At 42.5% G+C, this 22563-nt stretch overlaps 1 protein-coding gene and 1 pseudogene across 3 annotated transcripts in view; both read left to right on the top strand.

Moving 5' to 3' along the window:
• The window catches only part of lin7a (lin-7 homolog A (C. elegans)), an 82953-nt gene extending 68399 nt beyond the window's left edge, over positions 1-14554 (top strand). For all 3 annotated transcript variants that reach the window (XM_080191158.1, XM_080191157.1, XM_080191160.1), the window contains 3 exons: positions 1696-1908; positions 3095-3126; positions 10776-14554. In XM_080191158.1, the coding sequence (XP_080047284.1) occupies positions 1696-1908 (213 nt within the window). In that variant the 3' untranslated portion in view covers positions 3095-3126; positions 10776-14554. The remainder of the gene's footprint in view (positions 1-1695; positions 1909-3094; positions 3127-10775) is intronic.
• On the top strand, positions 12463-12631 carry LOC145344670 (U2 spliceosomal RNA; annotated as a pseudogene).
• Positions 14555-22563: the final 8009 nt, after the last annotated feature.

Below are 22563 nucleotides of genomic sequence, written 5' to 3'. Positions count from 1 at the left end.
CTGGAGTACTGTGTGCAGTTTTGGGCGCCGCACCTGCGCAAGGATATTTTGGCCCTGGAGGGAGTGCAGAGGAGGTTTACTAGGCTGATACCGGAGTTGAGGGGATTGAGCTATGAGGAGAGGCTGAATAAACTAGGCTTGTACTCGTTAGAGTTTAGAAGAATGAGGGGAGATCTCATTGAGACGTATAAGATGATGAATGGGATGGATAGGATAGAGGTGGAGAGACTCTTCCCGCTCAAAAAAGACAGTAGGACTAGGGGGCACAGCCTCAAGATAAAGGGGAGGCGGTTTAGAACGGAGTTGAGGAGGAACTTCTTCACTCAAAGGGTGGTGAATCTCTGGAATTCTCTGCCCGTTGAAGTGGTGGAGGCTGCCTCGCTAAATATTTTTAAGAAGCGGGTTGATGGGTTCTTGATAAGAGAGGGGATTAAGGGTTATGGGGAGAGGGCGGGAAAGTGGAACTGAGCCACAACAGATCAGCCATGATCTTATTGAATGGCGGGGCAGGCTCGAAGGGCTAGATGGCCTACTCCTGCTCCTATTTCTTATGTTCTTATGTTCTTATGTTCTTTTTGAGTTAAATGTCTTGAAGTGAACAAAACTAGAACCAAACTAATCCGTGCATGCAAAATGGTGCAATTTTTCAGCAATGACTAACGAGAGGAAACTGGCCCAGAGTTCAGTCACGCTGAACTTTTTTTCCCAGTTGTTAGTTCTCACTGAATGCATTGCCAAACACCAAGCCAATATTTTTTTTTTGAAACTTTTCACTTTTTTGACCTTTTAAATGTGAATAAAAGCAGAAGAAAAATGTTTCTTTTGATGTGTTCAGCATAATGTGTTGAGTTGAATTCCTGACATTTCTAACTTCAGAACTCCGAGTTATTTTAAGAATGTGCTTTTCCGATGGGTCATTCAACCCATTGGGTCTGCACCGACTCTCCAACAGAGCATCATACCCATAAACTTTTCCCCGGCCTATCCCCACAATCCCACATATTTTACTCTGCTAATCATCCTAACCTACACATTTTAAAATTTATGTTATTTAGTGTCACAAGTAGGCTTACATTAACACAGCAAAGAAGTTACTGTGAAAATCCCCTAGTCACCACACTCCACCTGTTCAGGTAGACAAAGGGAGAATTTAACCTGGCCAATGCACCTAACCAGCACACCTTTTAGACTGTGGGAGGAAACCAGAGTGTCCAGAGGAAGAGCATGCTGACTCTGCACAGACAGTGACCCAAACAGGGAATTGAACCCAGATCCTTGGCACTATGAAGTCCTCTTTGGACTCTTATGGTGCAAATGCACATGGCCAATCTGCCTAACCTACATGCTTTTGGACACTACTTCTTTCAGTTTTACACTGGCTTTGTACTGAATATAGATATGGTTGAAATGAAATGATTTTTTATGAAGGACTGCCAATATCATTTTTAAGTTTATATATTTAACAGAAGGGAATATTTTTCCCTTGAGCAAATTTACAAGGCAATGTGTTTTTCAGGACCACACTACAAATTATTTCCTCTGTTCACCCCCACCCCTGCTCTGTTCTCTCTGCATCAATGTGAGGGATTGAAGCTGTGATTGCTCTGGAGATAGTTACGTGTTTACAACATGACACAATTTTTTCGGTCTTTGTTCCACAGTGCAGAGAATAAAGGATGTTTCTTTCAATTTTAGAGTGTGGAAGGGGAGCACCATGAAAAGGCAGTGGAATTACTAAAGGCTGCTCAGAGCAGTGTGAAGCTGGTCGTTCGCTACACGCCCAAGGTGTTGGAGGAAATGGAAGCAAGATTTGAGAAGCTGCGAACTGCCCGACGCAGACAACAGCAGCAACTTCTGATCCAACAGCAACAGCAGCAGCAGCAAGTCCAACAGAACCACATGTCATAGGTCAGAATACTCACTTGTATTTCAAGGAAGTGCCCAACTTGGGAGGTCAAATGCATCATTTCCGTTTGATATTCATCCCAGCATCAGTCACCATGCACACATCTTCTTTTCATGGGAAAAGTATTACTTCTTCAAGAAAACAAGTCCGCATAGCATGCAGGCACGTACACACAGGCTAAGTGACTGCAGAGTCACAATCACACTTTCAATCAATCACCCCTTCAAACCCATTAAATCAATCACCGGCTTACAATGCTCATTACGCAATTACAGAGAAGCCTCATTCACAACATCACTGCATGCTCAGATTTTGATCTTCTGATCTTTTCGCATTATCGGTTTTGGCCAACGGGAAAATCGCCACAGACTGTTAAACAGAGCATTTCTAATCAGATATTAGAATATGTGCTATTCCATATCTTGGAAGTCAATCAAATTTGTCATTTGCAATTAATTAGCTTGAGTAAAGATTCATGATGTACATAAAGATTATCTTTAAATATAAATTCTGCAAACAAATATTCCGGTACCAGTTTCAGTTGGTCAATCAAATTAAAATGATGGCACGGTGGTTAAATACTGCTGCCTTACAGCACCAGGGAGCCAGGTTCGATTCCCAGCTTAGGTCACTGTGCAGAGTCTGCACATTCTCCCCGTGTCTGCGTGGGTTTCCTCCGGATGCTCCAGTTGCTTCTCTCAGTCTGAAAGACGTGATAGTTAGGTGCATTGGCCATGTTAAATTCTCCTTCAGTACCCGAACAGGCACTGGAGTTTGGTGACTAGGGGATTTTCACAGTAACTGAATTGCAGTATTAATGTAAGCCTACTTGTGACACTGATAAATAAACTTTATTGTGTGGATTACATTTGTCAAATCAATTCAAGCAGAATCATACAATGTCTGCTATATACTCTAAAATGAAGTGTACTAATTGAATAATTTTACATCACATTGTTCAAAATGCATGTAAATTAAAAGTAATTTGCAGTTTATCTTATGAGAAGTTGGCAACATTTTATTTTCTGACCTGCATAAGACATCACTGTTACACCATAAAAATTACTTTACATTCAGTTTTTAATTCTTAATCCAGCTGGTGCTAATTATTTGTAATTATCATTGAAGAAAATTTGCATTTGTGACTTTTAAATTTAGCGTTTTTTTTTCTGTTTACGTTGCCCGTAGAATACAAACTGGAAAAATCAGCCGTTTGACAAGTAAGTATTAAAACTTCCGCTATTTAGTTAGATCAAACATTGAACTGTTTTATAAAGCCCAGTGAAATGATGATTTCAGTGACTCTTTCCATAATAAAGCCACTGCAGCAGTATTAATGATATAGATTAAAATGATTTGAAATGCAAGCAAGAAGATGAAGTGTCAGGGTTTTAATTAGATTCTACAATTTACAAACAGAGATTATCAAGAAAGTCTTTTAAGTATATCATAATTTAATGGAGAGGAGGCTGTAACATATAATTACTTCAATTATTCCTATTTGGGGAACTTGGCACTATGGGAGGTTCCAGGGAATCTGGGTGCACTGTGCACAAATCACAAAACATTAATATGCAGACACAGCAAAGTATCAGGAAGGCAAACAATACGCTAACTTTATTGCAAGGGTGTTGGAGGATAAGATTTGATTTGATTTATTATTGTCGCATGTATTGGAAAGGATAGGGTGCAGAATATAGTGTTACAGTTACAGAAAGGGTGTAGAGAAAGATCAACTTAATATGAGGTAGGTGCTTGAGTGAGTTGATATGTGTCCTCAAAATTTTGTATTTTTTTCCAAACAGAAAAAGGTAGAAGAGAATATTCTGGGGTGAATGGGGTCCTTGACTATGCTGGCTGCTTTCCCAAGGCAGTGGGAAATGTAGACGGAGTCAGTGGATGGGGGGGCTGATCTGCGTAATGGAATGGGCTACGTTCAGAGGTTCTGCTCCACTTATATAGGGCTGCGGTAGATCACACAGTGTATTGTGTTGATGGTCTTACCTAAGAAACATAGAAATGTAGAAGATAGGAGCAGGAGGAGGCCATTTGGCCCTATGAGCCTGCTCCACCATTCATTATGATCATGGCTAATCATCCAATTCAATAGCCTAATCCTGCTTTTTTCCCATAACCTTTGATCCCATTTGCCCCAACTGCTACATCCAGCCACCTCTTGAATATATTCAATGTTTTGGCATTAACTACTTCCTCTGGTAATGAATTCCACAGGTTCACCACTCTTTGGGTGAAGAAATGTCTCCTCATCTCCATGCTAAATGGTCCACCCTGAATCCTCAGATTGTGACCCCCTGGTTATGGACTCCCCCATCATCGAAAATATCCTTCCTGCATCTACCCTGTCTAGCCCTGTTAGAATTGTCTCTAATGAACTCCAGCAAAAACAATCCAAACCTAGTCAATCTCTCCTCATACATCATTCCTGTCATCCCCGGAATCAGCCTGGTAAACTAAAGAATGATACACTTGCCTTAGAGAGGGTGCAACAGGGATTGGCTGGATTGGTACTTGGAATAAGAGGGCTTTCCAAATAGGAGAGATTGAGGAGAGTGGGCCTGTGCTCTCTGGCATTCAGAATTGATCTTGTGTCTAGAAGATTTTGTGGGATAGACACTGACAGGCTGTGTTCCCTGATTGGAGAATCTAAAACTGTCAGGTTAGATGTTTAGAAGTGAGCTGAGGAGAAATCTTTTCACTCAGTTCTATGAATCTTTGGGATTCCATACCCCAGTGGACTTCAGGTAAATCTTCAAAACTGAGATCAGTATATTTTTGGACTTAAGATAATTAAGGGGTGGGCAGGAAAGCGGGGTATAAGGAACGTATGAACATAAGAACTAGGAGCAGGAGTAGACCATTTGGATCTTCGAGCCTTCTCCGCCATTCAGTAAGGTCATGGCTGATCTTTAAGTGGACTCAGCTCCACTCACCCACCTGCTCACCATAATCCTTAATTCCTTTACTGTTCAAAAATTTATCTATCTTTGCCTTAAAAGCATTCAATGAGGTAGTCTCAGTGCTTCACTGTCAGGGAATTCCACAGATTCACAACCCTTTATCTGAAGAAGTTCTTGGTCCTAAATCTGCTCCGCCTTATTTTGAAGCTATGTCCCCTAATTCTGGTTTCACCTGCCCGTGTAAACAGCCTCCCTGCTTCTATCTTATCTACTCCTTTCATAACTTTATATGTTTCTATAAGATCCCTCCTCGTTATTTTAAATTCCAATGAGTATACTCCCAGTCAACTCAGTCTCTCCTCATAAGCCAACCCTCTCAACTCTGGAATCAACCAAGTGAATCTCCTCTGCACTCCCTCCAGTGTCAGTATATCCTTTCTCAAGTAAGGAGACCAAAACTGTACACAGTACTCCAGGTGTGGCCTCACCAGCACCTTTTACAGCTGTAACATAATCTCCCTGATTTTAAACTCCATTCCTAGAGCAATGAAGACAAAAATTCCATTTGCCTTCTTAATTACCTGCTACACCTGCACAAGAACATCCTCTGCACAGCAGCATGCTGCAATTTTTTACCTTTTAAATAATAATCCATTTTGCTGTTATTCCTACCAAAATGGATGACCTCACATTTACCAACATTGTACTCCATCTGCCAGACCCTTGCCAACTCACTTAACTATCTATATCCCTCTGTAGATGTTCAGTGTGCTCTGCACACTTTGCTCTGCCGTTCACCTTAGTGTCATCTGTGAACTTTGATACACTACACTTGGTCCCCAACTCCAAATCATCTATGTAAATTGTAAACAATTGTGGTCCCAATACTGATTCCTGAGGCACATCACAAGTCATTGATCGCCAACCAGAAAAACACCCATTATTCCCACTCTTTGCTTTCTGTTAGTTAACCGATCTTCTATCCATGCTAATATATTACCTGTAACACCGTGCCTCTTTATCGTATACAGCAGCCTTTTGTGCGGCACCTGGTCGAACGCCTTCTGGAAATCCAGATACACCACATCCATTGCTTCCCTGTTGTCCACTGTGCTCGTAATGTACTCAAAGAATTCCACTAAATTAGTTAAACATGATCTGCCTTCCATGAACCCATGCTATATCTTCCCAATGACACCTAGCCAGACGTTTTGCTATTTCTTCCTTGATGATAGATTCAAGCACTTTCCCCACTACACAAGTTAAGCCCCTGTTCTCATTAATAGGGATGAAGTAAAAAGGATCAAGAGCTTTAAGCTTTTAGGTGTTCGGATCACCTACCCTGGACCCCTATGCTGACAGTATAGTTAGAATGCCCACCAACGTCTCTACTTTCTCAGAAGATTAAGGAAAGTTGGCATGTCAGAAATTTGGCATAATTAAGGACCCCACGCACCCTGGGCATTCTCTCTTCCACCTTCTTCCTTCGGGAAAAAGATACAAAAGTCTGAGGTCATGTACCAACTGATTCAAGAACAGCTTCTTCACTGTTGGTGCCAGACTTTTGAATGGACTTACCTTGCATAAAGTTGATCTTTCTCTACACCCTAACTATGACTGTAACACAACATTCTGCACTCTCTTGTTTCCTTCTCTGTGAACGGAATGTTTTGTCTGTATAGCGCGCAAAAAACAATACTTTTCACTGTATGTTAATACATATGACAATAATAAATCAAATCAAATCAAAGCTCTTTCCCCCAGCATATCTTTTAGAATCCTGGGATGCATTCCATCAGGGCCAAGAGATTTGCCTACCTTTAGCCGTATTAGCTTACCGAACATTGTTTCTTTTGTGATAATGGTCATTTCTAGGTCTCACCTGCTTGTCATCAATTTTTCGCGTGTTATTTGTGTCTTCCACAGTGAAGACTGACACAAAATATTTGTTCAATGTCTAGGCCATTTCCTCCTTTCCTGTCATTAAATCCCCTTTCTCATCCTCTAAAGGACCTTAGCCACTCTTTTCCATTTTATATAATTGTAGAAACCTTTGCTATCTGTTCTTATACTCTGAGCTAGTCTACTCTCATAATCAAACTTTCTTTTCTTTATGGCTTTTTTTTGTGGCTTTCTGTTGATCTTTAAAGATTTCCCACAAATCTTTCCTACGTTGTATGCATTTTCTTTCAATTTGATACCCTCCTTTATTTCGTTAGATATCTGTGGCTGATTATCTCTTTTTCTACAATCCTGCCTTATCGCTGGTTTATACATTCACTGAACCCTGAAAAATCACTTTGAAAGTTCTCCACACTTCCTCAATTGTCCTACAGTTAAGTTTTTGCTCCCAGTCTACCTTGGCCAACTCCCCCGCCATCCCATTGTAGTCCCCTTTGTTTAAGCACAAGACAGTGGTATTGGATTTAGCTTCTTATGCTCCATCTGTATTTTAAATTCCACCATACTGTGATCACTCCTTTCAAGAGGATCCCCAACTGTGAGATCATTAATTATTCCTATTTCATTACACAGGACCAGATCTAGGGTAGCTTGCTCCCTTGTTGGTTCCATTACAAACTGTTCGAGGAAACTATTGTGGATGCATTCCATGACCAATCGACATGTATATTACAGGTTCCCATGATAATTGCCATACCATTTTTACGTGCATCAGTTAGTTCCTTGTTTATTGCTCGCCCCAGCGTGATGTTATTATCAGTCATTTTTTCTTCTTACTATTTCTAATTTCCACACAAATAGATTTAACTCTTTTCTCCAATAGAACCTATATCATCTCTCACTACTGCCCTGATGTGATCCTTAAATATCAGAGCTCCCTTATCATCTTGTCTGTCCTTCCTGGATATTTAACTCCCAGTCGTGAGCACTTTGCAAATATGGCTGTGATTCTCCCATCGCAACCCACAACTTTTCTGTTGGGTCACGGTGGGAGATGCACGTTGCCGGCCTTGTTCTGGGATTTGCGCATGTGCCGGGAACATACGTGCATCTCCCAGAGCCAGTGAACAGTCGCCAGTCAGACCACACTGGAAACAGGTGGGAAGACAGGCAAGTAATTTGAACCTTTTTAAAATGTATTTTAGATATGTTTTAAATGTGATTATTGGGAACTTCTGGGTCCTGATCGAATCTCCCACCACGCCAGGAGTACTTCATGCTGGCAGGGTTTACACTAGCTCCCCACGTTCAGAATGGAGCAGTGGTGTCCCCTGGGCATGGGCATCCTGGCAGTGCCAGCCTACACCCCTGGCACTCCCCAAGGGGCAAAGTGTCCATGCCCAAGGGTTGGGGCCTAGGGGAAATCGATAGCCACTCTGGAGTCCCGCTGCCACTCTGCATGGCAGTCAGTCTGGGATAGAGGGAGGGCAGCGATTGTTGGGGTGAGTGGTCTGCTGGGGGTAGGGGGGAGGCCTGCTTCCGGGGGTGAAGAGGGGGGGGCAGTCTGCCAGACCGCCACTGCTGGGGGGAGGGGGTTGGTGTGCATCAGGGTTGGGGGGGGTCAGTGCTGGCCCGGGAATTTCTATGGGAGTCATGATCAGGCTGTCTGGGGGAGGGGAGGAGGGGGGAGCGGAAGGGCAGCACTGCAGGGGTCCTGGGCTGACCAATGATCGAGCTGGCCAGGAAACGGAGAGAATGTGCAGAGGTCCAGAACTGTCAGACTCCAGCATGAATCGATCCCACCCCCATGGGATTTTAATAATATTCACGACTGGGACTTTCACCGTGTACCGAGTGCAGAGATTCGGGTGAGAAGCTGAATTGACAAACCAGTCAAGAACAGTTTTCCTGCTAATTCAGCGCTTTGGGGAGAATCGCAGCCTATGTCTCTGTAATGGCCACTAAATAATACTCAATACTCATTCATGACGATTTGTGCCGTCAACTTATTTACCTTGTTTCAAATGCTATGAGCGTTTGGGCAAAGTGCTCTTGTGTTAGTTTTTATACCTTTTTGAATCTTAACATCCCCTGAGTTCATCTTGTTTTTAACTTTTTTTGTAATTTTCCATGTAGTTGAAACCTTCTCCCCACGTTAACCTGCTGTTTTGTTTCCCATTAATCATTATATTCCCCTTAGCTTTACCCTTCCCTTCCCCCCTACTTGCTAGTCCTTGTGACCACGCTATTTATCCTTTCCGCCAGAACACTGGTCCCAGATTGGGACGGTCTGAATCCTGAACCAATGATGCTAGTGCCCCATGAAATGGAGCCCCTCTTTCCGGCACTACTCCTTTAGTTACATGTTCTGTTCCCTAATTTTCTCAAACCTATGCCAATTCGCACGTGGCTCGAGTAGTAATCCAGACATTATAATCCTTGAGGACCTGTTCTTTAATTTAGCTCCTAAGTATTGTTAGTTCCCAAACAGGTCCTATTTCCTAGTCTTGCCTATGTTGTTTGTCCCAGTGTGGACCACAACAACTGGATCCTCCCCCCTCCCATTCCAATATCCTTTCAAGCCAATCACACACATCCCTCACTCTGGACTGGGCAAGCAACATACCATGCGGGAGTCACGATCTAGTTTACAAAGGCTGGTATCAATCCCCCTAATTATAAAGTCCCATATAACTGTCACTTGTCTTTTTGCTCCCCCCTCTTGAAGGGCCTCCTGTACCACAGTACAGTGGTCGGTTCACTTGTCCTCCCTACTGTCCTTATCCCCACACACACAGTATCTCACACCTGTTGGATAAGGTCAAGAGCTGAAGCTCCTCAGTTCCTGAATTTAGGATCCCCTTACTAACTCACTTGCAGACACATCCGACTGTTCCTGGCCACTGGCCGTACTTGAGGTACTTAATCTACTGGGTGTGACCACTTCCTGAAACAAAGTGTCCAGGTAACTCTTCCCCCTCCCAGATGTGCAGCAGCATCTGAAGCTCAGACTCCAGCTCATTAATTCTGAGCCAAAGTTCTTCGAGCAACTACCACTTGCTGCAGATGTGGCCACTGCAGCTCGCAGTGGGATCTGCCAGTTCCCACATCATACAGCAATAGCACCTGCCCAGCCATCTCTACTTAGTTTGCTTTTTAAATTAGCTTTGGTCTGATGGTGGGAAGGCAATGAGCACTCACTCCCCAACACTCTTCTCCCAGCCAACTACCTCTGGACACCCTTTAATATCCTTCAAAGGATCGTAAAATCCAGCCCATTGTGTCGGCCTTTTCTCATTAATTTCATTTACCAGAATGAAGCAGAACTCAACTCCATGGACTTAACTCCCTGACTAGGGAATGTGATCCTGCAGAGGTGCTATCTTTTAAATGAGAAATTAAACCAAGACCTCCCCCTCTGCCATAATGGGTGCATTAGACTGGGGTGGGCACGGTAAGAAGCCTCACAACACCAGGTTAAAGTCCAACACCTGAGGAAGGAGCAGTGCTCCAAAAGCTCATGATTCCAAATAAACGTGTTGGACTTTAACCTGGCGTTGTGAGACTTCTTACCATAATGGGTGGATGCAAAGAAATTCCTTGGTAGTTCTTCCGGTGTCCTGGCCAATATTCCCTCAGCTGATCATCTATTTAATTAACTCAATGCAAATTGGCTATCACATTTTCCTACATCACAACACTTCAAAATTAGCATAAAATTCTCTGGAATATCCTGAGATCACGAAAAGGGGTTGTTAACAGGAGTCCTTTATTTCCTGTTGAGCTTTGTGGTTGTTTCAACTACTAAGGCTTGGGAAAATCTGCCAAACCTCCCACTTCTATTCAATAAACATAAGTAACTTTGGAATTTGAGTCACAAATGTAAGCATTGTTAGGTTACTTTGGAGATGAATTGTACTAACAATGTGGCTTGTTTCAGAAAGACATCTTCCAAACCTAGAGAATAGCTTTTCACTTAGTTACACATTTGCCCAGTTGAAAATCTTTTTTAAAGTACTGTTCTCAGATTCTCTCCTTGTGTTTTCCAGTTTTCAGGTTAAAGAAGAAAAATCTTCCAGGCATCAAGTTAGTGATGAAAACTGTTCTGCTGACAGTTATTTGCCATCTCCGAAGGCTGTGGGCATCGCCGTGGGAGAAAAAAAAAGTTAGATCATTTGTGATGATTGTAGATAATTCATTCAAATGCCAGATACTGTGTACATCATGCTGTAAATGATTGTGAAGTTTTAGCTAAGCTTATTGTAGCTTAGATCAAAATGGCACAAGGTTTTTTGAAAAGTAGTAGAACACAAGTATTAAGAATCATAGTGTTACAAATTAGGACTTTTCTTTTAAGTGAGATATTCTATTTCAGCGCACTCTAATATACAGAGTTTGGACTGTTTGCAGCTGTTCAAAATTGTATCTGTTCATGTTGACTCACCAATTTCAGTCTAGATTTGTTATACAAATAAGCTTTTTTCAAATGGTAATTCTAAAGGAAGCATTAAAGAAGCATCGGATTTCAAAATCTTGATTCTTTTTCTAATACGCAGTGTTGTAAGATTTTATTTTTCCAATCACTTTTTTTTAATTAAAACCTTGTGCCTGATCATAAAAGCCAAGTTATAGTTATAGTGAAAAATGTTTGGATATATAGTTTTAATCCTGTTTGAAGGGATGGTAAGTTAGTGTATTAAATGACTGGATAAAGTAAGGCCAAAGTGTTTCTGGTTACTTAGCCCTATTGCATTGCAATGCCGCCAACCCTTACTCTCCCGATTAAAAGATGTGAAAAGCATGTGATAAAAACCTCATCAAAGCGATTCCTTCCATCTGCCATTATTATAATCACCATCAACGTAATTTGAATCTTGACCCCATTTCCTTCTGCCCCATCTTGCCTCAGCTGAATAAACCAGCAGCTGCCAGTGGTTCCCAAGTCGCACTGGCTCAGTGGCTAGCACTGCTGCCTCACAGTGCCAGGGATCCAGGTTCGATTCCCGGCTTGGGTCACTGTCTGTGTGGAATCTGCACATTCTCCCTGTGTCTGCATGAATTTCCTCAGGTGCTCAAGTTTCTTCCCACAATCTGAAAGACGTGCTGGTTAGGTGCCTTGGCTGTGCTAAATTCTCCCTCAGTGTACCCAAATAGGCACCGGAGTGTGGCGACTAGGGGATTTCCACAATAACTTCATTGCAGTGTTAACGTATGCCCACTTGTGACACTAATAAATAAACTTAAAATTTTCAACAGCAAATAAAAATCTGAAGAATAAACCCTTGGTGAAACTTTTATCATCGATGGATTGATAATGGGAAGTTTTACACACCAGGTGGTACCTTGAGAGGAATGGATCCAGAAAATCATCTCTGCTCAGAACTTCCCATCAGCGGTTCCTAAAGCGAGAGAAATTTTTTCACAACGAATATTTCAAAGAAGGGATATGCCAAGCACTGATTATCCTTGTGTATTCTGGCAATGACAGGATAATGAGCTTGCTGCTGCCCTCCAATGGTCCCACATTTCTCGGCTCCATTTCCCTTTGTTTTATTTTTCTATTGTGTGAGCTACTAATTGAGAACTACCTGGATGTTTCTGGTGGGAAATTGCGTTCCTACTCAACTTAATTTCAATGAAAGGCTCACAATGATGTGCAGATGACATCTTCATTGAGAAAGGGGTGTGGTTTCACACATCGGATGTTTTGTTGATTAGCTGAGGTCTCCTTCTGCAATTCCTTCTCAGCCTTTTGGCTGAGATCAAGTGTAGTATCGACATGCTGTGCTTGGTTGAAGTCATTAGGTTACATTTTAGCTTCATTTGAAGCAATTTTTAAATCTCAGCCTTTTGGCTAAGATGCAAATGAGATTAAGCCTTGGAGGAGGTGCAATGTCTACTCCACTCAGCCTGGATCATGTAGATCAAGCCCAAGACAGGAGGTGAGAGCCCTGTCTTGTCAGCTTGGATCGGGAATGTCTCAACTTGTTGAGACTCTGAATTGGACTTGATTTGATTGAATTGTATTAAAAAAAATTCTTCTGAATTACAAAAACTTTATCAACTTTGATATGAAAACCTCTGTAAGACAACTTTAATGCTACTGCATCTGAAACAAAATTAAATCTATAATGATATGTAGCCACAAGTATAAAGGGACTCCTGCTTTTTCATGGACTCCTTACAGTGCAGAAGGAGGCCATTCAGCCCATTGAGTCTGCACTGGCAACAATCCCACCCAGGCTCTATCCCTGTAATCACACATGTTTACCCTGCTAATCCCCTCGATACTAAGGAGCAACTTAACATAGCCAATTCATCTAAACTGCAGATCTTTGAATTGTGAAGGAAGCTCACACAGACATCGGAAGAACGTGCAAGCTCCACACAGTCACCTGAGGCTGGAACTGAACCCAGGTTCCTGGTGCTGTGAAGCAGCAGTGCTAACCACTGTGCCACTGTGCCATCCCATCCGTTCACTTCATATAAAATATTTTAGTCATTGCATTAAGTCCAGCTATCAGTAGCTAATTGCAACAAAAACAGAAAATGCTGGAGAATTTGAGCAGGTCTGACAGCATCTGTGGAGAGAGATTACAGCCAACGTTTTGAGTCAGGGTGACCCTTCGTCAGAGTTGCATTAGGTCCTTTGCACAATTTTTCAAAGAGAAAACCAACCCAACACTTTCCTTTACCACCCTCCCCGTCCCCAACTCCCTGCAATCCAAAACCAGGTGTGAGAGCCAATGAAAGCCTCTCATTGCTGCATCACCCCCCACCCGAATTGAGCCCAAATATTAGCTCTGTGACAATGTAACTGCAGGGAGAAGAAAACGTTAATAGCAAATTTATTCCAACATAGTGACTGTTGTAAAGATGTGTGGTTGTATTTTTGCAAGGTGCAGTGAAGCAGAAAACGCATTGCACATTTGCAAATTCCTTAGAAATCTATCTGTGCACAATCTTGAAAAAAGAATCCATATTAATTATCCACATAGCTGTTTTATTTTGTCTGATGTTGCACTCCGCTATAAATAGAAATTGTTCCGTTTGATGTTTATAAGGATGAACAGTTTTTGCTCCAATCATTTTAATTTCTGTTTCCCTTTCAAACCAAGGCTTAATCAGAAATGATTTTTTTTTCTCTCTGCCCCAAAGGAATGAGCAGTTTTTTGATGTGTATATGGAAGGCTATAGTTTCACTGCCATTACATGCGATTTGTGAAGTGATGCAAACTTGGTGTTTAATTATCTCAACTTGAGGTCCAATTTTTATAGTGTTTTTTAGTATTTTGATTTCAGGTTAAGACTTTGGACTGTTTACACAAATAGTGTTTTTAATTTCCTACAAACAACGTTAGAATCTCTGGTAATCTCCTGGTGGTCCTGCCTTGTGTCCATACTCCTTGTTCTTTGGCAGGCAATCAATTTCTTTTTCATTTGATCCTCAGTGGTCTGCAATGGCATTGCACCATGTATTGTTGTTTTTCTTTCCATGCATCCCTGCACAGATAAATATCAAAATATTTAATTTCAGATTATGCTTAGAACTCCACCAGTATTGCTGACTCAGCCAATAAGCCAACATTAACGGGGCTTATAGCAGAGCAAGGTTTATATCACTTCAGCACCTCCAGACCATTTTCTGTAGCAAGTCTCAACCAAATTCTGCAGCATGTGAATGTAGTTTTGTAGTTTATGAAGCATGTCTCTCCAGTGTTTGGGGATATATCTCAACTTTAATATTTTATGGACACTGTATAAAACAACTGGTGATATTTATTTAGAAAAATTGTGCACTTTAAATGATTAAAAGTAGTTTACTGTGCTTAGTCTCTTGATTGCGAGAACAATTACCGCTTAATGCAGATCTGATACCCAGCACACAATCTTTGAACTAAGGTGCTCAAAATCCTGGGATTTTTTCCTCCTGATCAAAGCTATGTAAATATTCTGGAATTTAAAATAATTCGCTGGTGAGATGACCAAGATACCAACACTTCTAGAATCAGGGCCAGGAGCCCAGGTCTAGATGAAGGAAAGTATGCAAGAGTTTGGATTCAATCAGTCTGGAACAAGCTGCCAGAGGTAGTAGTATGATGTGGAGTTGCCAGTGTTGGACTGGGGTGGGCAAAATAAGAAGTCTCACAACACCAGGTTAAAGTCCAACAGGTTTATTGGGTAGCACGAGCTTTCAGAGTGCTACTCCTTCATCAGGTGAGGTAGTAGAAGAATTTTGTCTTTAAAAAGTAAGTAGTCGCACAACACCAGGCTAAAGTCCAACAGGTTTATTTGGTAGCACAAACTTTTGGAGCACTGCCCCTTCATCAAGTGAGTGCAGAATTTGTTTAAAAAACATTTAGATAGATATGGAGGGATATGGGCCAAACACGGCAATTGGGACTAGCTTTGTGGTTTAAAAAAAATAGACAAGAAGGGCCTGTTTCCATGCTGTAAATCTCTATGACTCTAACTACTCTATACTGTCGGAAACTGACTGTCCAGGGAAGCAGATGAAAGGTTAATAACAAATCAGATGAGCATAAAGTTTATTTATTATTGTCACAAGTAGGCTTACATTAACACTGCAATGAAGTTACTGTGCAAATCCCCTAGCCCCCACACTCTGGCACCTGTTCAGGTATACTGAGGGACAATTTAGCATGGCCAGTGCACCTGACCAGCACGTCTTTGGAGTGTGGGAGGAAACCAGAGCACCCGGAAGAAACCGACATGGACGGAATGGGGAGAATGCAGACTCCACGCAGACAGTGACCCAAACTGGGAATCAAACCCAGGTCCCTGGTGCTGTGAGGCAGCAGTACTAACCACTATGCCATCCAATATTTGAAGTTTTGAGTGGTTGGGAGTGGGAGAAAATTGGCTGCAGACTTTTTTAAGTATACTTGGTATATAATACCTAATTTTCTCCCCTAAGTATATAGCAATTAAATGTTAAAGGTAACCAATAATGGAGCTGCTGTTCAGGATTGTAATGGTGTAGGTTAACAATGTTTTTCACTTTGCTGCATACCTGTTAAACTAGTCTCTGAGTTTCTATTCAATTGTGGGCCAGGCTTCCATAATCCCCATGCGTTTCACAACATGCAATTTACCCGATGGTGAATTACAAGATGTAAAATGTGTAGTAATTAAACCTGCATATGAATAGAAATCGGATGTGACATGACACCATTCAGAATGAGGACACAGTTTAGATTTCAATATCGTTACAATAGGAAAAGCTCTACTGGGATGGAGAGGAGGGATTTCTTTTTCGTAAAAGCTGGTAGCAGAGAAACTCCGCAGCAGCTGGTGAGGATTGCCAACTCCTGGCGGCTTGCTCAAGTGACATTTGATCATGCAATATTACTTGGAGTTTGCAGCTATTGCTCCATTATTTTATTTTCTAACTGGGGGCTCTCTACGTTTGAGTGTCTTTGCACAGAGTGTCACCCAATAAGTGTTAGCACACACAAGAACGGAGGTGTGGGGGAGAGAGAGGCGGGAGTAGAGAATAGGGGGAAAACATATGTAAATTTAAGTCCTAAGGTCCTAATTTGAAACTGTGTGTGACTGCAATACCTTCAGGCAGAATTATTCGACTGCTGATGCGCACCATCTGTGACTGATTTTTTAGAAATGTAATTGTTTCTATGTACTGTCGATTCCTGTTTCTCCTATCACAATCTGTGTGCAATTAGAATTGTCTTGATGACCCTAATACCTCAATTCTCGTTACTTTTAGGGCCATTTTGGCAACTTGTTCTGTAACTCAGTGACCTCAGTAGGGAGACGCTATGCAATTATGATTTTATTCTAGCTTGGGTTGGGTGACCATCTCCCCAAAGTGAATGCAACTTCTGATCTGCTTTTACAGCGTGCTAAAATATCCAGCAACGCACTTCTCTGCTCCTTGTGCTACTCTGTCAGTTTTTCATGTGATGGATTAGAAAAAGCGTGGCTTTTGTATAATGCCTTTCCCAACCTTGGGAAGTCCCCGAGCAGTTGACAGCCAATTAGTGACATTTTGGAGCATGGTTTTGTAATATAAGAAGCATTAATACCACATCATAGCTAGGATTAAAAAGAGACCTCTATATTGACTGGGATTCACTTAGTGCCAGGGGGGTGGATGGGGCAGAGTTTGTAAGGAGCACCCAAGAGGGCTTCTTGAAACAGTGTGTTGATGGTCCAACTAGGAAAGGGGCCATCCTGGACCTGGTATTGGGGTATGAGCCTGGCCAGGGGGTCGATATTTTAGTAGGGGAGCGGTTTGGGAACAGTGACCACAATTCAGTAAGCTTTAAGGTACTGATGGATAAAAATAAGTGTAGCCCTCAACTTAAGGTTCTAAACTGGGGGAAGGCTAATTACAACAATTTTAGGCAGGAACTGAAGAATGTAGGTTTGGGTAGATGTTTGAGGGCAAATCAACATTTGGCATGTGGGAGTCTTTCAAGTGTAACTTAATAGGGATTCAGGACCAGCACATTCCTGTAAGTATGAAGGATAAGTATGGCAAGTTTTGGGAACCTTGGATAACAAGAGATATTGTGAGCTTAGTCAAAGAGAAAAAGGAAGCATTTGTCAAAGCTTGGAGGCTGGGAACACACGAGGCAAGTGTGGAATACAAGAAGAAAGAAATTTATGCAAGGAATAAGGAGGGCTAAAAGGGGTCATGAAAAATTATTGGCCAGCAGGATTAAGGCTTTTTATACATACATAAAGAGCAAAAGGATAGCCAGGGAGAAGGTTGATCCACTCAAGGACAAGGGAGGGAATCTATGCGTGGAGCCAGAGGAAATGGGTGAGGTATTAAATGAGTGCTTTGCGTCAGTATTCACCACAGAGAAGGACTTGGTGGATGATGAGTCTGGGAAAGAATGTGTAGATAGTTTGAGTCATGTTGAGATCAAAAAGGAAGAAGTATTGGGGTTCTTGAGAAACATTAAAGTAGACAAGTACTCAGGGCCTGATGGGATATACTCCAAAACACTGAGAGAGGCAAAGGAGGAAATTGCTGGGACATTGAGAGAAATATTTGTATCCTCACTGGCTAGAGAGGAGGTCCCAGAGGATTGGAAAATAGCCAATGGTGTTCCTTTGTTTAAGAAGGATAGCATGAATAATCCAGGTAATTACAGGCTGGTGAGCCTTACAACAGTGGCAGGGAAATTATTGCAGAGGATTCTTCAAGGCAGGCTTTATTTCCACTTGGAAATTAGTGAACGTCTTAGTGAGAGGCAACATGGTTTTGTGAAGGGGAGATCATGTCTCACAAACTTGATCGAGTTGTTCGCAGAAATGATGAAGGTGATTGATGAGGGTAGGGCAGTGGATGTTGTCTACATGGACTTTAGTAAGGCCTTTGACGAGGTCCATCATGGCAGACTGGTGCAAAAGGTGAAGGTGCATGGAATCAGAGGTGAGCTGGCAACGTGGATACAAAACTGGCTCAGCCAAAGAAGACAGAGGGTAGCAATGGAAGCATGCATTTCTGACATTTTGGAGCATGGTTTTGTAATAAGTGACAAGTGGTGTTCTTCAGGGATCAGTGCTGGGACTTTTGCTGTTTGTAACATATATAAATGATTTGGAGGAAAATGTAACTGGTTTGATTAGCAAGCTTGTGGATGATACAAAGATTGGTGGATTTGCAAATAGGACCATCAGAGGATACAGCAGGATTTAGATTGGTTGGAGGCTTGAGCGGAGAGATGGCAGATGGAGTTTAATTTGGACAAATGTGAGGTAATGCATTTTGGAAGTTCTAATGTAGATAGGAAATATACAGTAAATGGCAGAACCCTTTAGAGTATTGATAAGCAGAGGGATCTGGGTGTACAGGTACACAGGTCACTGAAAGTGGCAATGCAGGTGGAGAAGGTAGTCAAGAAGGCATACGGCATGGTTGCCTTCCTCGGCCGGGGCACTGAGTTTAAAAATTGGCAAGTCATGTTGCAGCTTTATAGAAGCTTAGTTAGGCTGCACTTGGAATATAGTGTTCAATTCTGGTTGCCACACTATCAGAAGGATGTGGAGGCTTTGGAGAGGATTCAGAAAAGATTTACCAGGATGTTGCCTAGCATGGGGGAGCATTAGCTATGAGGAGACATTGGAGAAACTTGGTTTGTTCTCACTGGAGTGATGGAGGTTGAGGGGCGACTTGTTAGAAGTCTACAAGATTATGAGAGGCATGGACAGAGTGAATGGTCAGAAGCTTTTTCCTGGGGTGGAAGAGTCAATTACTAAGGGGCATAGGTTTAAGGTGCGAGGTCCAAAGTTTAAATGAAATGTACAAGGCAGATTTTTTACACAGAGAGTAGTGGGTGCCTGGAACTCATTGCTGGAGGATGTCGTGGAAGCGGATACAGTAGTGACTTTTAATGGGCGTCTTCACAAGTACATGATTAGGATGGGAATAGAGGGATACAGTCACCGGAAGGGTAGAGGGTTTTAGTTAAGTCGGGCAGCATGGTCGGTGCAAGCTTGGAGGGCCGAAGGGCCTGTTCTTGTGCTGTAATTTTCTTTGTTCTTTGAGATTTTTGGCCTAAAGCTTTACTTACCTTCTGCACACAGACCACTTCTCAGATTGTTTTTGGGGTGGAGCTCTAAAATCAAGTTGGCCACAAAGGCACCCGCCGTTGCTTTGAACTAATTGAGCAAATGAACAGTAGGGTGTGGATCTTAAAAACACTTTCATTGGTATATGTCCTGGAACAATGTGTATTAACGTGGAGAAAAGTTGCCATTCACCAGTGTTTAAAAAGATTGGATTGAATTCTGAACTTTGGTTACAATGTCACATAGCAATGCGTGTGTCCTCCAACTTGATCACGGTAATTTCATTGCAGTGTTAATGTAAGCCCTACCTGTGACACTAATAAATAAACTTAACCTTCACTCAGGAAACAAAAATGTTACTGACAAATTGAAGAAAAGTCAGATATGTTAATATTATTGCATGTCGATTGAATTTTATTGACTGTAAAAGGAATGGCAATATACCCATTAATATATTAACTATTTCAGTTCTGTTCTAACTTTGATACTTTTACAGCAAGCTCTGAATCCTGTCTATTCTTTTCTTCCTGGTAGACATTTGTTAAGTTAAATCTTGAACCGGCAAATCATACAATCGGGGCAGGGACACCAAAAAAAGAAAAAAATGGTTTGAGTTCACAGGCACAAACTGAACGCCAAAATACCAACTCTAGGGTGGGTTTTTCTATGTGACTGTAATCAGAAAGTTTTACACTCAAAACTAAGCTAGAATATAAAATTTGTGTTGGTCACAGCAAAGCAATTGGATCACCAAAGAAACTGCCAAATTCTCGCTATATATTCCTCTGTTAAGTATGAAAATTGAAGTTTCATACCATCTCCTTATCATTTATTTTCATTTAGCACAGCATGTTTTAAGCTGTGGAAGTTTTAACATGACATACAGATGGCATAAAATTCATGCAAGAAAAAGGGCTGAATTTTGCCGGCACGTCTGTCTGAGGTTTGTACCATCCCGCCCGAGGCCAATGGACAATGCTGTTCTCCGAGCTGAGCCTGCCTCCCGGAATGGGGGCGGGCACGCCGGTGAAATTCCGGCTGCAGTGTAGGTCTAAGTGAAGAAATTTTATTTAAAGATCAGTCAAGTGATTTTAAAATCAAAGAGTCATAGGATCCCTAAAATGAAGGAAGAGGCCATTCAGCCCATTGATCCTGCATCGACAATATTCCCGCCCTAACCTTATCCCTGTAACCCCATGTATCTATCCTGTTAATCCCCTGACACTAAGGGCCTGATTTTACTATTTTCATTTGAAGTGCTGAATCTGAGCCCAATTGAGATCCGACTTGGAAATCTGCTTTCAAGCGCTCCCATACACACTCAGCCTGAGAAAAGAGATCACGAGGCTGAATTGTGCTGTGGGCAGGGTTTAGCGCGCCCAAAATGATCGGAGCTCCGAATTGCACGTCCGCAGTTAGAAAAAAATTTGAAAAATGCGTAGCTGTCACATCGCTCCCGGGGTGCAAACAGCAGATAAAGCAGCCCGGAAGCAATGGCCCCCACAGACATCATCCCATCCCCACAACATAACTGCCCCCTTCCACACCTCCCCACCATCCCCCCCCTCCCACCAATCGCCCTTGGAGTGGCAGCAGATCTCCCTGCCCCCACCATCCAACTGGCCCTCCCTCCCTCCCGAGAATGACGGGGCCTCCTGCCTTCCCCCCTGCCCCACCAGTCAACGATTGGGCCACCATCACCCCCATCTACCAGACATACATCTGACCCTCCCCCCCCCTCAGCTGAAAATGATAGAGCCTCCCTTCTCCCACAGTCCCCCCTCACCAGAGAATGATCTGACCCCGCCCCCCACCCCGCCCACCAGACAACGATCTACCTTCCTCCTCTCTCCCCCCACTAGAGAATGATCAGGCCTTTCTCCCTCCTCCCACCACCGATCTGAGTCTGAGAGCCGTTGGAAGCTCTGAACTTACCTCTGGAGCGTCCGAAACAGACTTTTATTTAGCATGTCCATTTCGGGCTGATTCCGGATTGGCGAATGCCATGGTAAAGGGGGAAATGCTAATAAAATTGGGCAGGAAGTTCAGTAATTCAAATGAAATGCATGCAAGTGCATTTAAATTGCTGTTGCGCCCGTTTCGGGCGCGAATTGGATCGTGGCCATTCCTGGTCCTGGGCAATGTGGCCATCTGCATGGATGTGGGCGCAGATCGCGTTCATGGCTTCACACCCGACTTTACCACGTTTTTGCACTCAAAATCGCGCACGATGCAATGATAAAATCGGGCCCTAAGAGTCAATTTAGCACAGCGAATCAACTTAATCAGCATATCTTTGGAATGTGGGAAGAAACCAGAGCACCCAGACGAAACCCACACAGAAACAGGGAGAACGTGTAAACTCCACACAGTCACCCAAGCTGGAATTGAACCCGGTTTCCTGCGCTGGGAGGCAGCAGTGCTCATCACTGTGCCGCTGTGCCACCCAGGATATTTGCTTCTAGTTGTGCCTAAATTTCTGGGTCTAATTTTGCATCTGTTTTGAGCCAGCACACAGTAAATCACAGCATATAAATTAACCTGCCATAAAAGATTACCTCATGTTTTCTGCCTATACGGAACGTGCAAGTTTACCTTCTCCAGTTCTCTTCCAGTTACTATAATTTGCATTAGCCTCAATTTTGCATCCCACAAATGCATGTTTTGCTTATCTGTACCTTATACCTGGGTGCAAGGGATAATATGGCCAGAATTTTACCAGCGCGCCCGCAAGGTCAATGGAGAATGTTGCTTTCCAAGCCTCACCCGCCCAGTTCTGGGGGGGGTGTGCTGGTAGAATTTTGGCCTATGACTGTGACACTACATTCCATACTCTCTCCTTTGCTTCTCTATAAATGGAATGCTTTCTCTGTATAGCGCAAGAAACAATACTTTTCACTGTACACTGTACACCATGTGACTATAATAAATCAATTCAAATCAAACACTGGGTAACATGTGGGAGTTTAAGACAGGCTCACACAGAGGAGATCGCGCATGGAGGATGAGGAAGAGAAACATGTCTTCAACAAAGTAAATGAAGCTGGTTTCCTGCTAAAAGTAGCAATGTTTGCTAACTCTTCAGAGAACTGTGCGGCAGTGAGGGAATTCACAGTGTTAGTGATGAACTGGTGTGAGAATGGAAGAAGGAACCTGCCCTGCAGAAGATGTCCAAAGCCAAATGCAAATACACTATCACAACTGGGACTAGTCTCTGGCCCAATCTGGAGAAGCATTTATCAGAATGGGTCCTTGAAAATTGTCAGAATG

This window comes from Carcharhinus amblyrhynchos, chromosome 6 (assembly GCF_965287045.1).
Source record: "Carcharhinus amblyrhynchos chromosome 6, sCarAmb.v2.hapA, whole genome shotgun sequence".
Taxonomy (NCBI): domain Eukaryota; kingdom Metazoa; phylum Chordata; class Chondrichthyes; order Carcharhiniformes; family Carcharhinidae; genus Carcharhinus; species Carcharhinus amblyrhynchos.
This window is presented reverse-complemented; position numbering and strand designations above follow the sequence as displayed.